The 23956-nt window shown below is 37.3% G+C and overlaps 1 protein-coding gene across 8 annotated transcripts in view; it reads left to right on the top strand.

Annotated features, from left to right (window-relative positions):
* PIGN (phosphatidylinositol glycan anchor biosynthesis class N) overlaps positions 1-23956 on the top strand; it is a 97625-nt gene that overhangs the window by 7830 nt on the left and 65839 nt on the right. For all 8 annotated transcript variants that reach the window (XR_014952560.1, XM_085571083.1, XM_021552348.3 and 5 more), the window contains exons 2-7: positions 5259-5519; positions 9497-9618; positions 10724-10822; positions 15408-15514; positions 21236-21360; positions 22588-22718. Coding sequence is in view for 7 of the 8 variants with exons in the window: in XM_085571083.1 (XP_085427209.1) it covers positions 5293-5519; positions 9497-9618; positions 10724-10822; positions 15408-15514; positions 21236-21360; positions 22588-22718 (811 nt within the window). In the remaining variant the exon portion in view is untranslated. The remainder of the gene's footprint in view (positions 1-5258; positions 5520-9496; positions 9619-10723; positions 10823-15407; positions 15515-21235; positions 21361-22587; positions 22719-23956) is intronic.

Here is a 23956-nt window from a genome sequence, read left to right as displayed (position 1 = left end):
AGTAAATGCAGCACTCATTTTTCCCAAGTGATTTACATCTAAGTTGCATTGCCTCTGAAGTTAAAATCTCTCAGCATTATTTATAAAGCATGGAAAACCATACTTGTACTGCAACACAGTATAGTTCTTCATACGAAATGTAACATTTCCCTTTTATATTTTTCTTTCTCTGAATATGCAATAAAACATACACAAAGTACTGCATGGAATATGCCCGATTGGCAGGAGTATTCTCTTAAGGACAGTGAAGTGTCAAAACAAGGAGCTCAAGGTACATTAGTAATTTCTTTTAGAGGGACCATGCTTCACTAATACCATCAAGTCTGTTGATTAAAATGAAGAAAATCCATTGGAAATGCATTTTTAATAAGCATGAATGGCCTTATCTGTATAGAAAAAATAGACAAGAATGTCTGCTATGCTTCTGGCTAATATTTTTAAATTAGACACTGTTGTGTATTGTGTAATTTAACTGTCAAAGTAGTGACTGTACAATTTGTCTACACATAAAAAAAATCCTTTTCTGAGGGCAAAAGAGCAAATGGAAGTTGGGTGGTCTGACAGTACTTTTCATACTGTACAAATGATATGGCAGCTCTACATCTAAGATGGTGCTAGCAATCCCTACCCTATTCTTTTGCTAATTTAGACTTTTGAAGAACTACACTGGTCAGGAAATGCACTCAAGTCATTCCTGCTGTCACAGCCCACACCTAATGACAGCACAAGGCTGTAATTTATATAAGAGATGTTCCAGCCAATTCTGAGTAACTTGCATGTCTTCACCCACTACTTAAACATAGGAGACCCCAAATCCTCATCTTAACTTCATCATGTATGAAGGGTGAAAATGATAAATTTTCATTTTCTTTCTCTATTGAAGTATAGCATACTCTGCCAGACAATTAAACTGCAACTACAGTATTTCCACTTCCTCTGGCACTGAAGTGGCTTTTGTAATTCAAACCATCTGTTTAAAATTATTTTATGTTCAACATCTTCACTGAGCATTTTAAGGATTATAATAACAAATGACAACTGTTTTAAATTTTAAATGTGGTTCAGTAAAGCACATCCAAACCTGAGGCAAAGAGCTAAAAGAATACTTAATTTTCTTTTTAGCATCACTTGATAATCAAAATTACTCTGCCTGCCAAGAAAAGTCTCTTTTGCCAGAATTTTTCAGGGAGAAATTTCACTATGGCCTACAAAGTACCAATGAAACATCAAGTGTTCCAATACTTGAACACACTGCAAATCAGTCACCCCAGTGTCAACTTACGCAATTTTCTCTCAATTATCCTTAAACACGGGAAATTGTATCCACAAGTTTCCCAAGGAAAAAAACCCTGAGAACAATACTGACAACTGGATAGCAGTGATAAAGAGAAGAAGAACACTTCATTAAGAAACAATTACTATTTTGAGGCATGAAAGAGAAAACAAGACCACCACCCTTCAGTACTGCTTGTTAGCCAAGTGGAGGCAAAATATGGAGTATAAATTCAGCATTACATTCACTCAGGATGCATGCAGCTAAAAATTCAGAACTCGCAAAAAACAAAACCCAACAACAAGAAAATGCTGAGTGATCTTGTTGTCAATTATTTCACTGGGTAACAGCATTTGGAGAACCTATGCCTGGTCTCAGGAGGTATCTACAAATCCTGTTGCATGTTTCTTGAATTCTAAATCATTCAGCAATACTCTACCAGCTAGTCTTCTTCAAACATCACTGTGATACTGTATATTTTTTTCATCTTAATATGGACTGTTTAATTATTTTTTGTACCACCAAAAGTAGCAGATTCCCTCAGATTTCTGCATTCTTGAATAAAACAAGAATGTTTTCCTGTCACTGTTTTTTCATCTTAACCTGCTTGGAGATTTTGTAGACAAATTCTTCATATTAAAAGCTTTATGGGACACTTTTGGGGAAAGAATGTCAGCCTGACAGTGTCTAATAAAACACATCCTACCAGTTTTCACAAGTCAGGGTCAAGGGTTAAAGATCTGAAAATGGTCATTGTTTAAGAGACCACACCAGCTTTGTGACTTTGATTCCAAATTTGAACAAAAATATTTTATTGGTATAGTTTAAAGTCTGGTATACGGGGGATTGGACAGTGTCATTATTGGCTCTGTATAGTTGAGGAGATGGTGACAGAAGGGGGAAAATGTAGAGAAAAGAATAAATTGGAGTCTGATATATCGCTTACTAGTTCAGCTGAGTCTATAGAGGCGGTGATTTGACTGAGCTGTGTTAAGATTCAATTGTAACAAGTAATGTGTTTGTGTGGGCAGTAAGAAATGACATGTAGCAAATAAGTTGTAACATGCTTTTCTTATCTACAAGACTCAGAGTGTCTGTCTTTCCTTCCTCTTGGTGTGATGGGCAATGACTTAACAGAAGAAAGTAGAGTAATGCGGTCAGAATTTGAGCAAATGTGTTTTGTCCTGTGAAAACAAGGACTGTGGAAGGTACTGCATGAAGGGATTGCCTGAGAAAATATCACAGGACACAAAAATATTGAGATAACTTTGGCTCAAGTTTTCTTCACAGAAAGATTTAAGTATTTTCAAGTAACAGTTTATCCACATTTTGGATAGCCAGGCACCTGAGGGCAGAGATGTTTTTGCACTAGTCGTAAATACTTAGATATGGCTTCTCATCCTCAAAAGTGTGTATGCTTAATGCATTTCTATTTTTCTTCTCTCAACAGGCTGTGCCTTTTGCTTTTTCTTATAAGCTAGTGCTTAATGCACTGGTTATTTTTTCCTTGTGAGGAAGAAATTGTTATTGAAATTGTTATCCTTATTGTTTCCATGCCTTTCGAGCTGTCTTGAACAGTTGAGCACCAGGCTCTGTAGAGAAATTTGCACTCAACTGAGTGCAATTAGGAGCTTTCCAAAGCCTCTGTACCTGTGGGAAAGTATTTGTAAGCTTGAGGACAGAATATTTATCACAACGTTGTGTCTCAGTGATGATAGACAAAGTCCTGCATTCAAGGAGCAGTGTAAGCTAAAGTAGAGGTAGAAGGAATGGCTGTGAGGGATGTGGCAGGAGCAGGTGCTTTAGGAGCTGCCTGTCTGGAAACCATGTGATAGTGTTGAGCAGTAGGATATGTTGGGCCCAGATAAATCATTTAGTGTGATGCAATCAAACTGTGGTTACAAAAGAAATTTTCCTTTTCTTTTTTTCTTTTCTTGCTAATTCTATAGATACTATAGTCTAAGCATTACATTTGAATTGTGTTGATTGAACTCTTCTTTTCTGTTTGCAAAGACTGAGGCCTGGGGAGAGTTTAAAGCAAAGGGAATTAGCTAGTGCAGAAGACAGATTAGGTTACTAATACTTTAATTAGAAGAACATAGAATATGTTAAGCTATAGAATTGTAGCACTGGGAGTATGCAACAAGTAGAAGTAACTGCTTTCTTTAGTAGAGTGTTTAGTCTCATCAGTTTAAGGCATGAGTAGTTCATATTCTCTTATCAAGCACAACTGCATCAAAAGAAAAAGCCCTGTGTAAAATAAAACTGATCTACTAAAATGAGCTCTGGCACTGAACTTAGTGGTATTTCTGTGATTGTAATTTCATGTATTTAAATAGATGCAGGAACTCTGAATACTTAAAAATAAAAAATAAACAAACTGATATTTACAGATATTCCAAATGTCTTGGAATCTGACTTGTAGACCTAAAAGCTTGTAAGTTCCTGATTAACAAAAAGTTTTTGTTCATTTTAATGTGACTACTACGTATCTCTTTGAAGTGTTTGAGTATTTCCTTATCTCAATTTTTTATTTAATTTTCTCTCCATATAGCTCAAATGAGACATTGCTATAACAATGTTTCAGATGAGATTTAGAGTTGTTGCATCTGTGTTTCAGTAAGGAAAATGGTTGGAATTGGAAATTATGTTTAAATTGAATGGAGATCTGAAGTTTCTTTGGGTTAATAAGTAATATTGTGTGTTATCTTTTAAATATTTTTTGGCGTGTTTCTTTTTTATCTCTGTTTTTCATGACCTTGTAAGTTTTTGTTTTAAAAAACATCTTTCAGAGTTTTGATCTGAGCTAAGGTTATGTGGTAGTGAAGCCTTTTATGCTTATTTGCTAAGAGTGGTAGATTTACCATATGGTGGCTGCCTGTGTCTGTTCAGCTACTGGAATTCTGAAAGTAAAACTATAAACTTAATAGATACATTGTCATTTAGAAGCTCTAACTAGATTCTTAAACAAACTGTTTCTTTTAGAGAGAGATGTGTATTTACATAGGTAGTCTGAACCTTCCAGGCTGTTAAAGCATCTGTTTCTTAATTGGTGAATGGAGCTGATGTTTGGGTAAGGTGGATAATTGGCTAATATTTAAATTACCAAGCAGCTTGGACAGCACTAATAGTCCTTTGTCAGAACTGGGCCTCATTCAGGCTGAGGTCCTACATTTACCTCAGCCAATATTCATATTTACTTCCTACTTTACTTAAACAATTATATATTTACTTAGGATGCATTGCATGAACCCCACAGCATGTTTGACAAACATGGACATTTTCTAGTGTACCTGTTATTAAGCATATTTGTATCTCTAATATGACATCAGAGGATGACAGAGAGGGAAAAATCCACTCAAAAAGGGAATATAATAATTCCTGAAACATAATTCTTCAACTATTGTGCTTTTGCCACTTGTTTTAGAAGAGGAATAGCATTCTGTGGTCAGCACAGCATCTTTGTTCTTTTAAAACAAGGTTTTGGTTTCTAGACAGAGTATAATGAGCCCAGATTTGATGGCAAACTTGGAGGAAAAAAAAAGCAGTGTTGAATGGTTGTTTATTATAGGATGGTTTTCTCTTAGCTGTCTGGCTTGTATTTGCCTGAGCAGACTTCAACTCTGTCATGCAGCCAGCCAGTAGAGGGTAGTATGTTCATGGAGACATTGCGTTGTCTGAGTCTTCTGTCATAAATGTAGCTCACAAAGCAACTGGATTGATTCAGTGGTCTCTTTTGGAGCCATCTAACAAACCCCTGAACACCAGAGATGAGTTGCTGAGACACAATGGTTATCGAAAGTCTGAATTAGTCATGCAGTGACTCTGACCAGGACTTCTAGGGAAAAAAGCTTGTTGGAAGCCGGAATTGATTATGCATTCTGGGGATGTCTGTGGTTGTTGCTCCCATTCCATAGCAAATGAAATAAATATTGATTCTGATAAGTCTCATCTGCCTAACTTTATTTTTCTTACTCTCTCTTAGTGTTGTACTTTGCCTTTGCCAGCTGGCTGCTGCCATGGGTATACCAATCTTCATTCTTGCGGGGCTCCTTGTGCATTGTGTGTTCCTGGTCTCCATTTTTGACATCTACTTCAGCTCTCCCCTCGTCCATGGAATGACTCCTCAGCAGACTCCACTGCCCCCTCCGGCAAAGCGCCTTGTGCTTTTTGTTGCTGATGGGCTGCGAGCAGATTCTTTGTATGAATTGGACAGCAATGGCACGCCCCGGGCACCTTACCTACGGTAAGCCCAAAACTCTACTGACCTACAAGGTTTTGCTTCTGGGTTCAGCTCTATGCAATGTTGAGAATTGTGGTGGCTTGACTACTGCCTTCCTTCTGCCCTCGAAGTAACCAACTTTGCAGAGTTACACTGTGCAGAAATATGTAGGCTTGGGTTGGTGTCCCTTGTCAGGAAAGCTACTAAAACTAGGACAGTGTAAATTGAGTCCATATTGTCCCCTGAACAATACAGATAGCCAGTAACTGAGAGGGGAGTGAACTTTCTCCATTCACATCAGCATGGTATCAATTCTGAAGGCTGGCAGTCACTAATTTAAACTTCTTCCTGGATGAGCAGTTTAAGAGTAGTAGTATATTAATGTGCTTGTCTTCTAATTCTAAGCTACTGACAAAACTTTTTAAGGAGGGATTAAAAGAGATGTCCTGAATAGATCTAGCAGCAGGCTGCCACTTCCTCTTCATTCCACCCTTCCTGTGTGCATGACCCTGCTGCCTCCCTTGTACTCTCTACAGTGTGTGTCTAATTGCTTAAAGGAATGATTTAGTTTAAGGCTGTGAAAAACTAGTCCTTCTAAAAAGGTGTTTAAAGTCATATCCTTGTGTGCTTAGAACTAATTTTTGTTAACAGACAGAGACCTTTCCTGTCTCCTTATGTCAAGGTAATTATTTGACAATAAGACAATTAATTTCCTAGATTGAAGAAAGAGATGATATTAAATAAGACTACTTTTGTGTGATCATTGAATTGGTCAGGCTTGAATATCAGAGCAAATCTAAATAATCAGTCATTTGAAGCTCTTAGGGCTTTTGCAGTCCACTGCTGCAAAAGTAGTACAGAAATATGAGGAGTCCTTGCTACATTGCTTGCCAGCCCATATGGGCTTACTTGTACCTACTTCTGCTGCTGTTACTGTTTTTGTAAGGTGCTGTCTGCCACTGGCAGGTGTCTGCTACATCAGTGTGAGTTTACCATGTTGTCTTCTAGCAGTGGACTACACACTACCCCAGAGCAGTTTCTTTTCTTAGCAGTAAAACTGTTGGTCTTTTGGACCACCAACCAACACCATCAAGGTGTGAATGCTGTAATGGCCCTATCACTAGGAGCAGGGGTGAGTAGTGGCTAGGAAAAAGTTATAATGGGTATTTTTTTTTTTTTTTACTAAGTGATTCGAGGTTTTAGCCACTCAGGATTATCATGCCTATATAGAAAAATTTAAATTGTGTACTAGCTTGTCTACTGCTGGAAAATTGTCACTTTTGCTTTCTCTGCTTGACCATGATAGTGGAGTTAGGGACTTTCTATTTCAAAATCTGTAGAAGTAAAGCATTGTCACTGGTGCTGAAAATACATGGGTGAATGGAAGAACTGCCTTGTAACAAGCAAAGATGCTGGTAGGTTGCTGAGTGGGAGAAAATGCCAGTAGAGGTGTGAAATGCCATCTGTATTTCTTTCATCTCTCATTCTGCATAGAAGTACGTGTGTGTGTGTGAGTGTATATGTTGTATATGTACATATGTTGTATATGTTGTATATGATGATGAAAAGAAGAAAACATGCAGCATGCTGTGCCTTTTGAAATGTGGAGGATCAGGCAGCCCAGAGCACATCTTCAGGTCTATTACATGAGCTGCCACAATTTTGAAGCAACAGGTTCAGTGTTTTCTCCCTGAATCTTTGAGCTACGCAACTTCCATAAGTTAACTTTGTAAACAGGCTGACAAGATCATGTGTTAGTTTCTGGAAGTGTTTCCTTTTTTATTCTGTGAAGTTGTTGCTGTCTGAGCATTCCTTTTTCAATAATATTAACTCAAGGTATATGCAATTTAATATAAATTTTACTTTTTTGCATGTTCATTCTTAAGTTCCAAATGTTCAGTCCCTTACCCACTTTATAGTAGTGGGCAACATAACAGCCAGATTATTAGTCTTATCCAAGTGGAGTACCTGGGGAACTACTGCATTGTTAATGTGGAAAGATTGTCTTTAAATTAGTAAGAGCCATTCTTGTAGCAATGTGCTATTAAAAGAAGGAAAGTTTTAGTAGGTACATGGAAATAAAAATAAATATCCATTAGGCTTGAAGCAGATTGTTGGATAATACATGTATGCCAAGTACCTAGTCTTCCACACTATTAATGAAAAATCTGATTTTCAGCAGTGTTGTCATAGCTGTGAGGGCCTGTAAGTGATCGGAATTGCTGCAATGGTGATTTCAAGGAAGATGTTTTCTTCCTTGTCTGTCATGTATCAGCCATATTACTGTATCATATTAATACTTACCATTATTATTATGGGTAGCTAATGTTTATGCTGTCATGGAAATTAATTTTTTTCAATGGTTCTTCTGAGTGAAAGTCATTAAAGTCATTCAGAGTATCTAAATGAATTTTGAGTAGGTAAATCACAAATTTATATGTCATTTTTTTCTGCCTGGTATGTTATTGTTGGCTTCATATCCTGAATTCATTGTATTGTTGACAAGCAAAGGTAAAGAATTACTTTCCAATTCAATCAAAATTCTAATTAAATCAATTTTCTACTTGTTACAATGTAAGTTTGAGGAGAGCTGCACGTGTTTTATTTTTGTTTTAAATCCTTAGTGAATGTTAGTGCAATACATCCCAATCAGTCTGTAGTTTGAAAAATAGGAAACCACTTTGACTAATACATAAATCCTTTTTTCTAATTACTTTTTTCAGTACAACTTGCATCATCTCCTGAGATGAGAATAGGAATAACATATTAGAGAGCTATGTCTCTATATACCTTTATATTCCTCACTGTAGTATTTGGGCTATTCCAAGTAGTTCTGTGAGCTTTCAAGTAAGTCTGAGGATGTGAGGTCTAAGATGAGTTTAAAAAAAACCCAACAAACAAATGGTGAATGCTGAAAGCTGCGAGTGCAGCCTGAAATTTTAGGGGGCTTAAAGGCACAAACTTAGAATTTACTTGGACTAAAACACATAAATATAGCAAATTTGGTAGCTTATATCATGAACAACAAAATTTTAATTTCCTGGTAACTTGACTGTTAAAAACTACTTTGAATTTTTTCAGAAGATTTTGCTGTTTTTTCCTAAAAATCAGTAAAAGATATATCCTGTTATGTTTTCTTTTTTCCCATGCTCTGACAGTGAGCAGTGAATCTTCCTGTTCTTCCAGAAGATGGAGACAAGAAAACAGTATATGATAACACTTGCCTCTTTCTTCCTGACAGGCTCCAGCTGTTCAGATCTTTGTCAGATGAGAATAGTTTATGAGGCTGTTTCTTACGCTTTGGCTTTTTCCTCTGTTTTCTTTGCTTTTTATCTGTTGTAACTATTTACTGTATGTGCATAAGCCCTAAACATTTGATGTGTTTCTGTGCATGTGTGAGAATGCATTCTCCTTCACTTCAGTGTAATTGCAAAAGATGCAAGGTTTACTTAAATTTTCTTCTTATTGCCAAGATTATTTGCACCTTAGATTTATGTGGGGTTCAAATTCTCTTAATGTTGCTTTCAAGATTCAGCACAGATAAAGGCAGACATGGTCACAGGAGCTAATTATAATTGGGTGTATTTAAAGAGTAAGATAAGGTTGAACTAGACACTTTCAGGCTAAATGGAAAGAAAAAAGAAGAGTAACACCAGGCAGAAACAGTCTGTTGGGGGGGAAAAGCTAAAGAGGAAAGCAGCAGAAAAAAAAATAGTATGTTAATTTAAAGTGTATTAGAACACCAGGTGAATTCATCTGTTTGCAGTGCTGATGGGCCACAATACTAATGTTCTCTTTGTGGTGTTGCAATATAGAACTACTTGCAGGTTAATGTTCTGCTTGTTTTACTGCACAGCAGGTGGTAGTGAAAATCTGCTTTAGTTTGGATTTGGGGCTTTTTTTGCATTTCCTGCATCACATCTACCTGTCAGTCTTTTTATCTGCAATTTGTTGTACTTTGACAAGTCATGAATGTTAACTGCCTTGAATCCTTTTTTCAGGGGTATTCTAGAGAATAATGGCAGCTGGGGAATCTCTCACACCCGAGTCCCAACAGAATCCAGGCCGGGGCACGTTGCACTTATTGCTGGATTTTATGAAGATGTCAGTGCAGTTGCTAAAGGTAGGCTGGTCCTAAAGTTTTGAATGTTGTCCTCCAAAGTACAGTGTTTCAGTCATGTGCTGGATTTCTGTATGATTATTGATAAATGCCTGTGTTGTAGTTTATATGCCAAGATGATATGGAAAACAGTAATTTTGGATGGATTTTCTGCTCCTAATATTGATGGCTAGGAAAATAGCTTAGATAAATGAATATTTTTTAATATGGTTGCATTTGGCAGCCTGAACCTAAAAGCAGAAGTATCTTATGGATTCACCTCTTCATGTAACAGAGTTTTCAATTGTCATTTGGGATGTACTAGGATATGTAGATGTTGCAAACAAGAAATGAACTGCAGTATCTCAGCTGAACTATTGCGAGCTTGAATTGGAGAATCAGGAGCAAAATTAAGTAAAAGCCTCAAGCCCGTGTTTTGTCCAGAGCTTTTACTGAGTGTTTGGGGCTCATTTATGCAGAACAACCCTTTGCTATGTCTATATCTTTTGTGTGCTCCACTACCTACCCCCAGCTTTCCAGGCCTGACCATTAGTTATGTATGTTGGTTTTGGACAGGGGAGGTTAGAGGAATTACTTGATCTGGTCCATGTTCCTGATTAAAAGGTTCTTCCTTCTGACAGTCACTACAAATGCTGGATTGGCAGGGATACCTAGTTAAGAGCAATTCCATATTTTTGTGAAGTGTCTTCATGGAAACAGAAAATCTTGAAGATTTTATTGTAAGGAAGTACAACATGACTTCTGGAAGTATATAAGTGTGTCTCTTATTGCCTGAAATGCCAAAAACTGAGTTCAAGCAATAGGAGATGCAGAATTCAGGGAACTGTTACCTGTTTAGAAGGCAAACCAGCTGTGTGCTTTGCCTGTTTTAAACTCTGCATAATGAGATTAACCTGGGTTTTCAGCTCACTTCATAATGAATGGGGGAGTAATTATAATTGATGTTTAAATTGAATTAAAATCAAGATACACAAATTGGAGTTCATTGTGAAATAATTTAGGGGAAACTTTAAAAAAACCCCACAACATTTTGCATGGGCTATCAATTTTTGCAGTCAATGAGATCTTCTGGCAATGCCATTTAAATGCAGGTGTGTTTGTTTAACAGGATGGAAGGAGAATCCAGTGGAATTTGACTCTGTTTTCAATGAAAGTAAATATACCTGGAGCTGGGGAAGCCCAGATATTTTGCCAATGTTTGCAAAAGGTAAGATTTAATTTTATGAATCTTATAACACATAGTTATCAGGTAGTAAAATATAGACACTTAGCATTTTTGAGTTAGAGCAGAAGGTGAAAAAAGTATGTTCAGTTTGTGTATTTCAGTATACTCAATTTCTAATTTGTGAAATGAAGATGGGGTGGAGGAAAAGAATCAGGCTTTTGATGAGGCTATCACTGTTTATTACTCATTTATTTAAATAGACCTTAGGTAATTCTGTGAATACATTAAAAGAACACACCTTTAGTTATAAGGACATAGTATTTTTTTCTTTGGTGAGGTTTAGAACTCTTGTTTTGCAAGCCTGCAGCTGAGATTTTTCTTCAAGCCTGCAGCTTCCAGTGAGCTGGGAGGTAGAACTGCAGCCATGTTTTTTCAGTGTCGGAGCTGAAGAAGTTGGTTATTGTGGGTTATCTTGCTTCTACTCAGAACATTAATCTGTAAAGCGAAGACTTGTATGCAAGCAAGAACTTCCTGATGCTATTCTTGAAGCTGAGGTCTTTTGCCTGTGCTATGTATGTGTTAAAGTCTTGTCAGCCCAGTGCAGTTGGTGTTTGAGCTTGCAGAGATTACTGAGTAACGCTTCAAACATTTAAAGGTTCTCCAAGTTTAATAGTGTTATTTTCTTGGAAGAATAAGTACATATGCACCCTTTCACATAATCTCAGAATAAACAGACTCAAGTGAAAAGGGGGCAAGCTGAGGGCATGTGCTGCTGTTCTGATCTAGGCATTGGTATAAGAAGAATGGGATAGCAGGATAGGAGTGGAATGTAATATTGGTTTAGAGAAAGTATACATCATATTTCTCATTGTGATTCTTGAACTTTTTCTGAACTCATGTCTCTTCCCCCTCACATCCTGACATTCCCCCCACGCCCCTCTTTTCTGCTCTTTGCTTAAGCCTCATAAATTTATGATGAGCTGTAAAAATATCTCCTGATAATTTCCCATGACCTCAGATTACAGCTTGTATTTGGAAATAGTGTGATGGTGGTGGGGAGAGGGGAAGGTAGTTGCCCTTGCACATATTGTTTGTGTTTTTAGGGATATGTTCTTGGGAAAATATTTGGGGAATTCAAGAATTTCCCAGAGCCGTGTCCTTCTACTGGTTTTGTTTGAGCAAGATGATAAGCAGAGGACTTGTGAGCAGCTTTGATGTTATCTGGATAGATGTGCAAGGATAATACTTTCTATATGGCTTGTTCTGAGTGGTATCAACAATGCAGCTTCTTTTTGCAGAGGGGAAGAAAATCCCTGAAGATGGTGAAGTTTAATGTATCCAAGAAGTACATGCTGTGTCAGAACATGAATCATGATTTCTCATGATAGAAAGATTCATTTCCTTTAGAAAAAGATAGTTCCCTTTCTTTGAACAAGGCCAAGTTTTATAGTACGGAAGGCAAAGGAATCAAGTGTTTGTTCTTTATCTTTACTTTTACAAAAAAGCCAAGAAGGAGATGGAGAGAAATTGAACAAAGTGCCCCTTTCTTTTCATATTGCAAATTAGTGTGGCCACAGGACTCTTCTTGTGGATATTTTATCATACCAATATGTTCCAAATTTTACTGTTTCACCACTTGCATTGGATGATGCATAAAGACTGTATGACACCTCCTGCTTTTTAGGAAGGATAGAAAAATCCTTTGTTTCCTGTCATTATCTATTTTCTCTAGGTACTTTTCTTGTAATAAAATATATATTTCAAGAAAATGGTTGAGAATTCTATAAGGAATGAAAAAATGCTCACAGATTTTTTTAAAATATGAAAATAGATATACATGAAATCGAAATTTGGCAAAGTTTTAATGACTGTGTGATTAGTATTTCAGCCTGAGAAAATGTCTGAAGTACCTTTGTATCTTGAGTAGGGTTAAAAGCTATTTGTTTCTAATAGTTAAACTCACTTAAGATATACAAAGTCACTGTGCTAATTTTAACCTTATTTTCTATGATGTTTTTAGATTATAACCTTGAAATTATCTAACAATAACAGGGTTTGAAAATACCTATTTTGTTTCCTTAAAATTTTGAGTTTCTCTTCTAGACTTGCCAGGATTTGAGGTTTGACCTGAAAAGTCCAGCCCTGTCCTGGTCTGTCCGTGGTGTGGGGTTGGAGTATATTACAGTGTCACGCTGAAAAAGGAGCTGAGACTGTTGCTTCTCTAAGGGGAAGTAGATACTAATTTGTTGCATCCAGATTGCCCTTTGTTTCATGGGTTCCCCTTCTCTTTTTTGGAAGCTTCCAGAAAGGTTAGGATCATTGTTTTACCTTGAGTATGAAGAAAGGTGTCATCAAGATCATGGGAATAACTAGGACAAACCATTGCCAGGATTATTCTGGACAGACAGACCTCTCTCTTATTGTTAAACAATGCAGAATTTCTCATATCACATGGCTGTGTTTGATGACAGCTCTCTGATGGCCACACTCTGTCCTGCTCAGTGTCTGACTGTCTTTGCATATTCATTATTTTTTGCCCTCTTTTGTGCCTGCAAAATTTGCTGGCAAATTCTCCTGATGCTCTGGACTCTGACCCATGACAGACTTGTCAGAGGCACAACCTGCCCCACTAGCAGAGCGAGACATTCACTTTCTGTGGGACCTAAATCTTATTGCAAGAGGGTGGTAACTGCATCCCTGATACTAATATTTGAATATTGATGCTGAGTGTGAGATACAGTGGCAGAGAAGAGAGCAAAAGCAATAGGTGGTATCTTGTTTTGGAGTTTCTGGTACCTCCAATTATTTCCTGTAGCGTAATGGCATCATGAAACCCAGCAGAGCTCTGTCCTACTAAAAGATGTTTTAATCCCTGGCTTTCTTCTACTTCTCTATCCCATCTTTGCTTCCTCATTCCCAGACTTAAAAATAAAGTATTGGCATACTGTTGCCTGGCCCCCTGCCCCTCAGCCAATAGAACTAAAATAATATTTTCTAATATTTTGAATGTAGAAGTTCTTACTAAAAAAAAAAAAAAGAAGAAAAGAATCAATTATTTTATAAGCCATGCGGGTACTTTCGAAACTGTCCTGGTATGACATTTTGCCACCATTTCTCTTTATAGCAGTGCAGGGTTGTGTGGCTTGTTTTATTTTGCTTTGGTAGAAATTAGAAATGAGTAAGTGTTCCTTTGTTTGTCTGCAAACTCTGCTGTCATTTGGCTTCTTTGCTGTGGCACTTCTCAAAGAAGGACTTCTCAGGTTTAGTGTGACACTGTGGAAAAACACTACAGCATTCTATCCTCTTAGACTATCAGTCATCCTGGCAGTGATGGACAGGACTTATTTCTTCTTTTGAACTCATTTAATCCACCAATTGGAATTCCTGCATTCACTTTTAATGCCTGTCAGTATTTTCTTCCTTTTCTTTTAGACTGAGAACTGCAGTGAGTGTTCTGTGGTATAAGTAGTAGTAACATCTCCAGAGGCACAGGGGAGAGCTGCATCACAAAATCTGTGCCAGCTTTCATCTTCTTGGCCTGAAATACCTGCATCCCCCTGTGTGGGTTTCCACATAATCTTTGTTGAGCAGCTGCCTTATCCTGGGATGTTAGTTCATTCACAAGCCTGGAAGCTTACACAACTGCATTATATAATTGTGACATACAGCAGATCAGATGTATTCTCTCTGGTCATCAGCTGATTGAAGAACATTTTCCACTCTGGGAGTTTATATAGTCATAGTATCAATGGCACCCCTGAGCTGTAACAGCTCTGCTATTGATGGGATTGTTTAATTAAACTTCACCTAGCTTCAAATCTGTTCAGGATTTCTGAAGTTTAATTTCTTGCCAGTCTTTGTCTTCCCCCCACCCCCTCCCTTCTCTGCTTTGCTCCCTTGACAGTGAGGAGAGAATGGAGTTGCCTTGTCCAGGTGCTGTGTTTGCACATCAGTGGCCCTTGTGCTGTACTTTGTGACTGAACATAGTCGAGTAGTTCTCCCTTTTCTGTTTTGGATGCTTCACTTAAAGATGCAGACTTTGAATATTGTCCCCCTGAAGTTGTCCACTGGGCCTTTGGTAGCTGGAATTGAAATATACTAACCCTCCTGATGCCTTTGTTATATGTGATATGTTTCCCTGTGGAAGAGACCTCATAGATAAGGCATTATCTTGTATGATTCAGTTGAACTACCAAAAGCTGAGCATATTTTTCTTAAACAGCCTGCCCCCAAAACATGTGTTCAGATAAGACTATGAATATGTATCTTCTTTGGTTAGAAGTTTCTCCATCAAATTCTTTTTTCAAAACCAAATTCTGTTTAATTTGCTTAAACTGGGATTTGGTTTTCTCCTATCTACTTTTCCACATTTTATTTCCTTGCCTGAGCATACTGGATAACATTGTTTCTCATTCCTCTGAGGTGCTGATAAGCTAATGAGGTAAAATGTTATCCAGGCTTCCAAAAAGGATTAGTTATGGGAAAATTTAAAATAAAGATAAAATTTCTTTGACTTCTTTCAGGATCATAATTTTTGGTAGGTTTCTACTCCTGTGCATGAAGGTATTTTTGACTATGAGAAAGGAAAAATCTTGTATCTCATATGCCATCTATATTGTTTTGGCAGGTGCTACTGGAGATCATGTTTATACATTTTGTTATGCAGCAGAAAGTGAAGACTTCGGAGCAGAAGATGCAGCCAAGCTTGACATATGGGTTTTTGATCATGTTAAGGTAAGCAGAGAATCTTTTTATGGTACCTGTTTATAAAAAGCATAGTTGCATGTTAACTTTATCACAGAACCTGTTAACACTTTATCATAGATCCAGAAAGCAGGAAAGTTTTGAAAGGTCTATCACTTGGGGTCATAAGTAAAAATTTCTTGAGTCAACTTTCATGACAAGTGTAATAGATGCTTAAAGGAAGTATTTGTCATTCAATGCTAATTAAAAAATTAACACTAATAAAAGTACCCTGTAAAAACATTCTTGGCTTTGTTTTGTTTGCCTATAATGTGAAACCTGTCTTGGAGTACTATAGACCCTTTAAGATCTTGAATGCAATTAGTTAAGGATTTTATAACAGCTGTTGCAGCATGATAGAATTGATAAATCTTTGTTATGAAAGCAAAATAAGCAATATTATGGACTTATTTTTTGTCAAGCTGTGTGGCTTTTCCTGATAGATGTAGCTGGCTTCTAATTTTCTGCTGTGGTTCACAATATGCTGTGGCTGCTAGAGCAGGCACAGTTTGTTTTGAGGGACAGGGCGAGGTGGACAGGGCAGCTTAGGACCCAGAGCTGTAGAATTTGTTGATGTGGTGCTCTGCTCAGCTGACTTGGGTCAGTGCTGGTTCATGACTGTTGTTTTCTGTGACAACTCTCACCATTTTAATACTCCAAGGCACATGATTTTGGATTATTCTTTAATTCTTGTATTTATGTTATCCCATGCTACCTCACTTGCTCTGGATTTAAAAAATGCTGGTAATGGGCATTGCTGTATCACTGAAGCAATTAAGTGAGTTACTTTCTGGATCTTATAACAATGTTAATGGAATTTCAGACTTAAAACTTTTTGCACAAGATCTCTGGGCTGTATGCATTAGTATAGCTAACCAGCATAAAAGAAATCAAACAAAAAATAAAATAAATTAATAAACCAAATCATCATCTATTTAGGAAATGAAAGATGGTTCTGCTTTAAACAGTGACATAGGGTGGAAACTTCATTATAGTTTGCTAATTTTCAAAGGAAGTGATTTGCTGAGTTTACAGGTGAAAAGGTATTTTTGCTAAGTGTCATCGTCACCCTGAATGTGCACTTGTGCCATGTTGTGTGTTGTAATGCATATGAATAATACAAATCAAATTAGGCTGTCAGTTACACGTGAATAGCTGTTGTCATAAAGTTGCACCCTGCTGTCATTTGGAGCTACACAAGTATATGAGGGTGCTACTACCTTTCTTTTGCTTCAGAACACCTAATGGCATTTATCCTTTCAAGCTATAATGGTATGTTTTAAATATATATGTCATTACTGATTACTTTTTCCTTGGAGCCAGCATCATTATTTTTAAGACTTATTTAGCCCATCTAAATTCCATGCTGTGGATGGATAGGACTTGATTGACTGGCATAAGCCACACATTCCATTAATCATCTCTTCAACTGCACATCAACAATTGCTTCAGGAGTGTGAAACTTGAGGCTTACTGAGACCAAGGTCACTCTGCTCTTATATCTCAAGCAACTTTCAGCTGTGCTGGTGAGATTATGTATAAGTAGGAATGACAGTATGCTGGAACCGAAATTCTGCTTTGCCTACGTTTTTCCCCTCCTTTTATATTTTATCTCAAGTATTTAACAATATATTGTTTAACTCATATGTTGTCCAATGTGGTCCCTGGTTTCTGCCTTTTTAGGAAACAAAAGATACCAAATGAACTTCCTCTCTACTCTGCAGTCCACAGGTCCTCTCCATTGTGAGGGCCGCTTGTTTGGAGCCACTTCCTCTGCCCCAAAAAATGATGGGGATAAAATGAACAATGGCTAACTCACGTTTGGGCTGCTAGTGCTGGCACTCTGAAATTGCTTGTTCTCTTTAAAAATGCTAACTAACAGTAACTTACCATTAGGAGATGGTAAACTCTACTTTTTATTTGTATCTATGCTTAAATCATGAGTAGAAGAAAAAAAATGTATGACACTTGGTAGTTCTTGTCCTGTCCCCTTGTGATACAAGGTGATCATAACCCTTTCTTGAGACAGAAAATACACCACAGACTAGTCTGTGTGGGTTTTTTTTATCTATAGCAGTGTGAAAATCCAGCAATACTAATGTGCAGTAATAAATTGGTAGTGGTTTGGATCCAGATGGGCATGGAGTTGGTGGACTCTAGTTTCTTTCTGATTTTTGGCTTGTTTGGGGCTTCTTTTGGTGTGTTTGTGTTTTGTTTTGTTTTTTAAGAAGCCGTCAGAATAATTAGGAGTGGAATTTAATCACTGTAATGGGGTTCAATGATTCTCAGTAAAATAGCTTTTTCCTAAACCATAGTTTGAGTCTGTGCTAAGAAACTAAGGAGCAAAATACTGGGAGTCTAGATCAACTGATGGGAAAAAAAAGAGCTTATTGATGCATTTCTGATTTTTGAAAATATTTAGTGGAAAATAGTTTTGGAAGAGTCAAAGAGTAAAAAATTTAAAATTCCAGGAACTCAGTCTTGGAGATGAGTGGCATAACCACAATTTATTATGATCAAAGGATACGATGTTCAGTTAATGTCTTCTCATTAAAAAGGACATGTAGATACAGATGGCCAAAAATTGTGGGTTTTTTCCTTTATTCTTTTCTCATTTTGAACACAGTATTCCATTCTTCCTTTGTCTGCTTTCTGCTGAAGAAAGGCCACCCAAGCCTTCAGACTGTCCCTTCTGTGCAGGATGGTGGATAGAGTCCAGAGCTGAATTATGTTAAACTTTGGAGCTCTGCAGACAGTGCTGTGACTGGATGTTGATTTGTGCCAGTGGATTTCAATACGGATAGCTCTACTCTAATTAGCAGTACAGTGGTTTTATGATTCATTTAAAATGTGTTAGTGTCTTGTGCATGATTATGCTCAAGGGGTCTAAACTTGGCATATATGTTTGTCCTGCCTTTGTACTTTTGTTTTATATCTGAAAACTGGCATAACTATTTAAACTCTCCCATCAGCACAAATCAGTGTGCATGGCTTTAAGCAGCCAATTAAATTAACTTGTCCTAGATTAAGGAGCTTTGTGAAAGGAAAAAGTTTGTTTGGTCTTTCTAGTGCATGCAGTCATCAACAGTTTATCAGCTTTACTAAAGAATCATGCTTCCATGGAAGACACTGTTTGAGGGAACAAAAAGTCCCCAATTACTTAGATATTTAACATTTTAAAGTTCATATTTTGTTCAGACATCTGTGAATAATTTGTTAGACCTTCTAAGTAATCTTTATTTCTTTGCTTTCTCCCATCAGAGGAGGGAGATGATTAGATCAAGATTTCATATTGTTATAACTAAAGTTCTGTTGTAGTAGTTTACTTAGTATTACATTATAATTAAGTTCACAGCTTGCTGTGAATGTTTTAATGGAGAACATTGTGTTCATCTCATTAAGTTGCATATCAGTTATAACCAGTGCATTATTTTGTTGTTAGTTGCAAGAAAATAAAACAAAAGTTGCCAGAATAATTTAAAAAGAAAGGTGAAAGGAAGCTATAACCATCTTGAGTCCAGCTCTCTTCATGAGGGAGGTTCAGTTAGGACAATGTCCTCATGCATTGCCTGGTCAAGTTTTGAGCATCGCCAAGTGCAAGCCTCTTTAAATAGCTGTTGTGATCTCTGGCTATAGTTATGGTTTACCAAATAATTTTTAAGAGTCTCTGTGTCTTACTGCAATTTTTCACACCCCAAATTGTGAGTTTCCCTCTGTATAATCTCCGAGTCCCTCTGATCAGTCTGGCTCAATCGAGTGATGGGTTGGAAGCTAGTGTTGAGTAGAGGTAGGACTCAAGGTTTGTGATCACTGAGTACCAAAAAGAAAGGGCCTGTGGCAGGTTGTAGGGAGATAGAAGGATACTTCTGAACAAACGGTTCAGTGACATACAGAGCAAGGTGAAGTGATTTTTGCTCTTAGTGTGTTTGGTACCTGCTTGCCAACTCACCACCTTTATCAGCCATCAGTCCTTGTGGTGAGCTTCCTGTTGTTTTTGGGGATTTTTTTCAGTAAACCATTTTTGTTCAAGTTTCATGGGATAAAGTCTGCTGTTTGTTCTGAGAAAGATGTCACATCTTGGGTTGCACTCATCTTCCTTTTGTCTTCTTGTTTGTAATTGGCCAGAATTTGGGCAACTTTTTTGGCTGCTGCTGCTCTGACTTATGAGGTGGCTGGTACTGGGAAAGTGGGATGCTTTTGGTGTATCATGGGGACTCGTCTGGTGGGAGAGAAGCTCAGGCCTTCCCTTCCTCTGAATGATTTCTTTTGCTTAATCATTCTGTGATAGAAAAACATATGCCTTCTAATATTGATCTACATTTTAAGATGTAATTTTGGGAGTTTTCCTGTTTATCTCTTTTGATATACTTTGTTTTGATGTTCTTTTATTTAATTAAAATTAAGGAAACTGTTTTATTTTATCCTGCAAATTACTGGTGTGCTCTGGAAAGCTTCTCAGGTCTGTGGTCAAATACATGCTGGTGGGCGGATCTCTGCGGGAAATGAAAATCTCCTTAAAAATAATTATATTGCTATTTAATGTAATCGGATTTTGTTCTTGTATCTTTATTTAAAATATCTCTGGACTTTGGTCATGATTTTGTTTGTACAAGAGCTAAAGCTGAGTGCACGCAAATATTAGTCCATGCGGCTTGTGTGTACTCAGGGAGTTAGAAAAGTGGAATTGCATAGTGCCATGGTTTCCTGGCACAGCTCACTTGTGAAATCTTTGCTGCCACTTTGGTCTTCCTCTGGGTACACTGACTTTTGTTTATACAAGGTAGGAGCTTTAGATTTTAAGAGCTCCATCACTATCACAGCTGTGTGGTGGACTGCCCTGTCCTTCGGTGGCAGAAATGCTTCCCTGCCTCTACCAGCATTTTCCCTGGACTCCTGCACGAAGTTCAAAGACACTTATGTTAGTGTACTGGAAGGTTCTCTAGATGCTGTTTTGAACTAAGACCCTACCCAACTTTGTTTCCTTGGGCAGTGCTGTTTCTAAGGAGCTGATGCTGGAATAGCTGTCTGGCTGCATTTTGCATTGCTGCAGTGCAGCTGGTCTAACACAGAATAGCCATGTCAAGACTCATTCAGTCCAAGGGGAAAATCCTCCCCTGGCATCTGCCTCAGGGATGCTTAAGTATAATATGTGCAAGGCAGATGTAGTTCATGTATATGCAAAGCATGTCAGTTTTGTACTGTTTTTATTTAGTTTCTGCAAACAAGTTGTAGCTTGGTATCTCAGTCCTGCAGAACCTGCTTCCAAAGCAAGAATATTTGAGATCTTTGCTTCCAATTTAAATTCAGTAAATCAATAGAAATGTGAGCCATAAGTGGCATTCAGGAATGGTTCATCAATTTGTTTATACAGGAGGCAAAGAAGAAGTGATGTATTTTGCCTAGGCAAACTCAAAAAAAACCCCGTAAAAACCAAAATAAACCAACAAATAAAAAACCAATAAAAAAAGCCCCCCAGACAACAAAAGAATACTTCAATGTAAATGCTGTCTTAGATAAGCTGAAAATTTGGACTGACCTTACTGATAGTAGTTGTCCTCCAAGCTGTAAATTGGGAAGTCATTATTTTTCCTCTTTTAAAATGCTAATAACTACTAGTATTTTGACAAGGAAACAGCAGTGGTTTAGTTCTAGTAAGATGCTTATCTTCTTCCATTTTCTCAGATTAATATGTTAATGGCTTATTCCATACAGAGCTTCTTTAATTCTTCCAGAAGCAATCAAACTTTGTTCTCTGCACTGAATGAAGATAAAGTGGTTCTGTTCCTGCATTTGCTAGGCATAGACACCAATGGACATGCCCATCGGCCAAACTCAAGGTAATTGAGATATTAAGCATATCTTTCTTACTAGTTTTAAATGCATATAGTAACTTTTTTAACAGTGCAATTTATCAAGTCATAAACAAAATTTATAGTGTTGGGGGTCATATATGTCACCATGATCACATACATTCTGAACTTTTGGGGTTATTTTGTTTTTTAAGGCACCATCTATACAAATGACAGATTTTTGCTCTCTACAGTACGTCAGGTTATACTCCTGTCAAGTCTGATTTTAGAAATTTTCTTAGTTACAGCCAACACATAATCTAGAGGATATGTAGGAAATGTAGTTTTAAATATAAAATGGATACAGTTTTCAGATACCCCAATGCTGAAGTGATATCATTGAGTTTATAGACAGCAATATGCTCAGCAATAATGGCAAACTTCAGCATTATGTTTTGGCTTTCTTTATTACACTTGAAAAAAGAGTAGAATTTAGATTAACAGTTCTCAACACCAATTCATCTTGAAATGCATTATTTGAGAACTTTCTTTTAATTTCTTTACATCCTGCTTTGCAGGATTTTACGTTTTTCTCTTAATCCTTGCATACTTTTAAAATTCTCTGATTTCCTACATCATTCTAAAGTTCATACTTGCTGTTTGTTTAATGCTCATTTATTATGATTTTTTAAAGACAGGGTTTTAAAACTGGCTTTAGCAACAGATAGGAAATTAGTTGTCTGAAAGTCAATCATGGTCAATCACTTTTTCTAAAAATATACAAATTTTTTATTTAGCTTCTATTCCAGAAAACTAGGGTCTGTCCTGATCTATGAATCATCTCAAAACACTGACTGCCTGGTGAGATTTTTCTATGTTATTTAGTTACCAGCTTAAAGTAATTTTTGCAACTTACTGTTTAAGGTGTTTGAGTTTTTAAAAATTCCTTAGTTTTGGCATTCTGCTTAACTTGCCTGGCAGCTGTGAGTAGTAAAATAATAGTCTTATGTCAAGGACAGGTCCGATTTGAAATATAAATCCTTTTGAAACTGTGGTTTCAGTAATCTTCAAACTGTGCTGCAACGATTTAATATCTCAGTAAGACTCAGAGGAGGAGAGGTTTTTACATCTAGGAAGCCTTTTGTTAGCTTGCTGTTCATTTGAGGTTAAAGCTGTCTGTACTCAAAGGACTGGGCTTTATGGCCATGGATAAGTTGCTTTATACCAAGTTGTGAGCACCACCTGGAATGTAACCTTTTTCTCCTATTTTTCAAGGGAATACCAGGAGAATATTAAACAAGTTGATGAGGGTGTGAAAGAAATTGCTTCATTGATTGACAATTTCTATGGAAATGATGGAAAGACTGCATTTATTTTGACTTCTGACCATGGAATGACAGATTGGGGTGAGTATTTTTAAATATTGAGTCAGTTGAGTTTATGGGCATCTGGTGTGTGATTAAAGAGCTCTGTCCCATGAGAAGCTTTGGAACCCCTGCTTTGATTTGGCATCCTAAGTGTTGCTTGTGTATGAAAATCCATGCAAATTGCTGTGACAGCTGCATTCCATGTCTGGTCAGAAAAAAAGACATTAAGTTAAAGCTTAATTTCCTCAGTGACTGCTAGTGGGGATAGAAAGATTGCTGCAGAAAAACAACTCAAGCAGGAGGAGATGGTGTTATTTGGCTGCCAGCAGCAAATGTGGTCTTGTTCCAGCCCCCCTGGGAGATACAGTTTTCACTTTGGTGCTCTAAAGCACCTGGAAAAAGTTGGAAATCTGTCCAGGAGCTGGTGAAAAACCGTACAGAGAGAGGTATTGGGAGGGGTGCAGCATCTTTTTGCTTATTTTGGCCTTTTATACACTGCTGTGTGATATTTCTAGAGGAGGTTGGTGCTAGAGATAGGTGAAGGAGCTGAGAGTACAGAGAGAAGAATGAGTACGGCCAACTGTACTGATCCCCACAGAGGAGACTAGTGAAGAGTGGCAACAGTGGCCAAATGCTTTGAGGGCAGATGAGAAAAGTTTGCTGTGCTAAGCTCATTTAGACATTTTTCCCTAATTTTTTCTTCTTTCAAGAATCTTAAGAACACTCCTGTCCTTGTGTGCAGCCAGTGAAAATGATAAGTCTCTCTTCCAATGCTGTGGGTTTGCAGCTACTAACTATGATACTTTTGAACCTAGGCTGCTCCAGGCATGGTCGTGGCAAAACAACAGTCAGCATCTTACTCTGTGTGTGAAATCCTAAAGTTTTTCAATTGAAGAGATGCAGATTTTTTCTGTCATCAGGGATAACAAAAATATTTGTATATTTATTCAATCAGCCTACTTACCATCTGTTCATTTGCAAAATAGTCAATTTTGAATAATATTTACTGTTGAGCTGACTGCCACTTGCCATAAAATTTTAATTCTGCTGGATTTTTTCTGTATGTTTCAAGAAATTTTTTCATATTTTTTTTATAAGGAAGGGGTGTGTATATTTATTTATTTATTTATTTATTTATTTATTTATTTATTTATATGTATGATCATAGGGATCTCAGGAGGTCCAACACCTGCCCAAGGCAGGCTCAGCTTTTGAATCAGACACAGATGCTAGGGCTTTATTCAGCAGGATCCTTAAAACCTCAAAGGGATGACACC

The sequence above is a fragment of the Lonchura striata genome, chromosome 2, assembly GCF_050655825.1.
Source record: "Lonchura striata isolate lonStrDom1 chromosome 2, ASM5065582v1, whole genome shotgun sequence".
In the NCBI taxonomy this organism is placed as follows: Eukaryota; Metazoa; Chordata; class Aves; order Passeriformes; family Estrildidae; genus Lonchura; species Lonchura striata.
The sequence above is the reverse complement of the archived record's forward strand: the minus strand, read 5'-3'. Positions and strand labels throughout refer to the sequence as shown.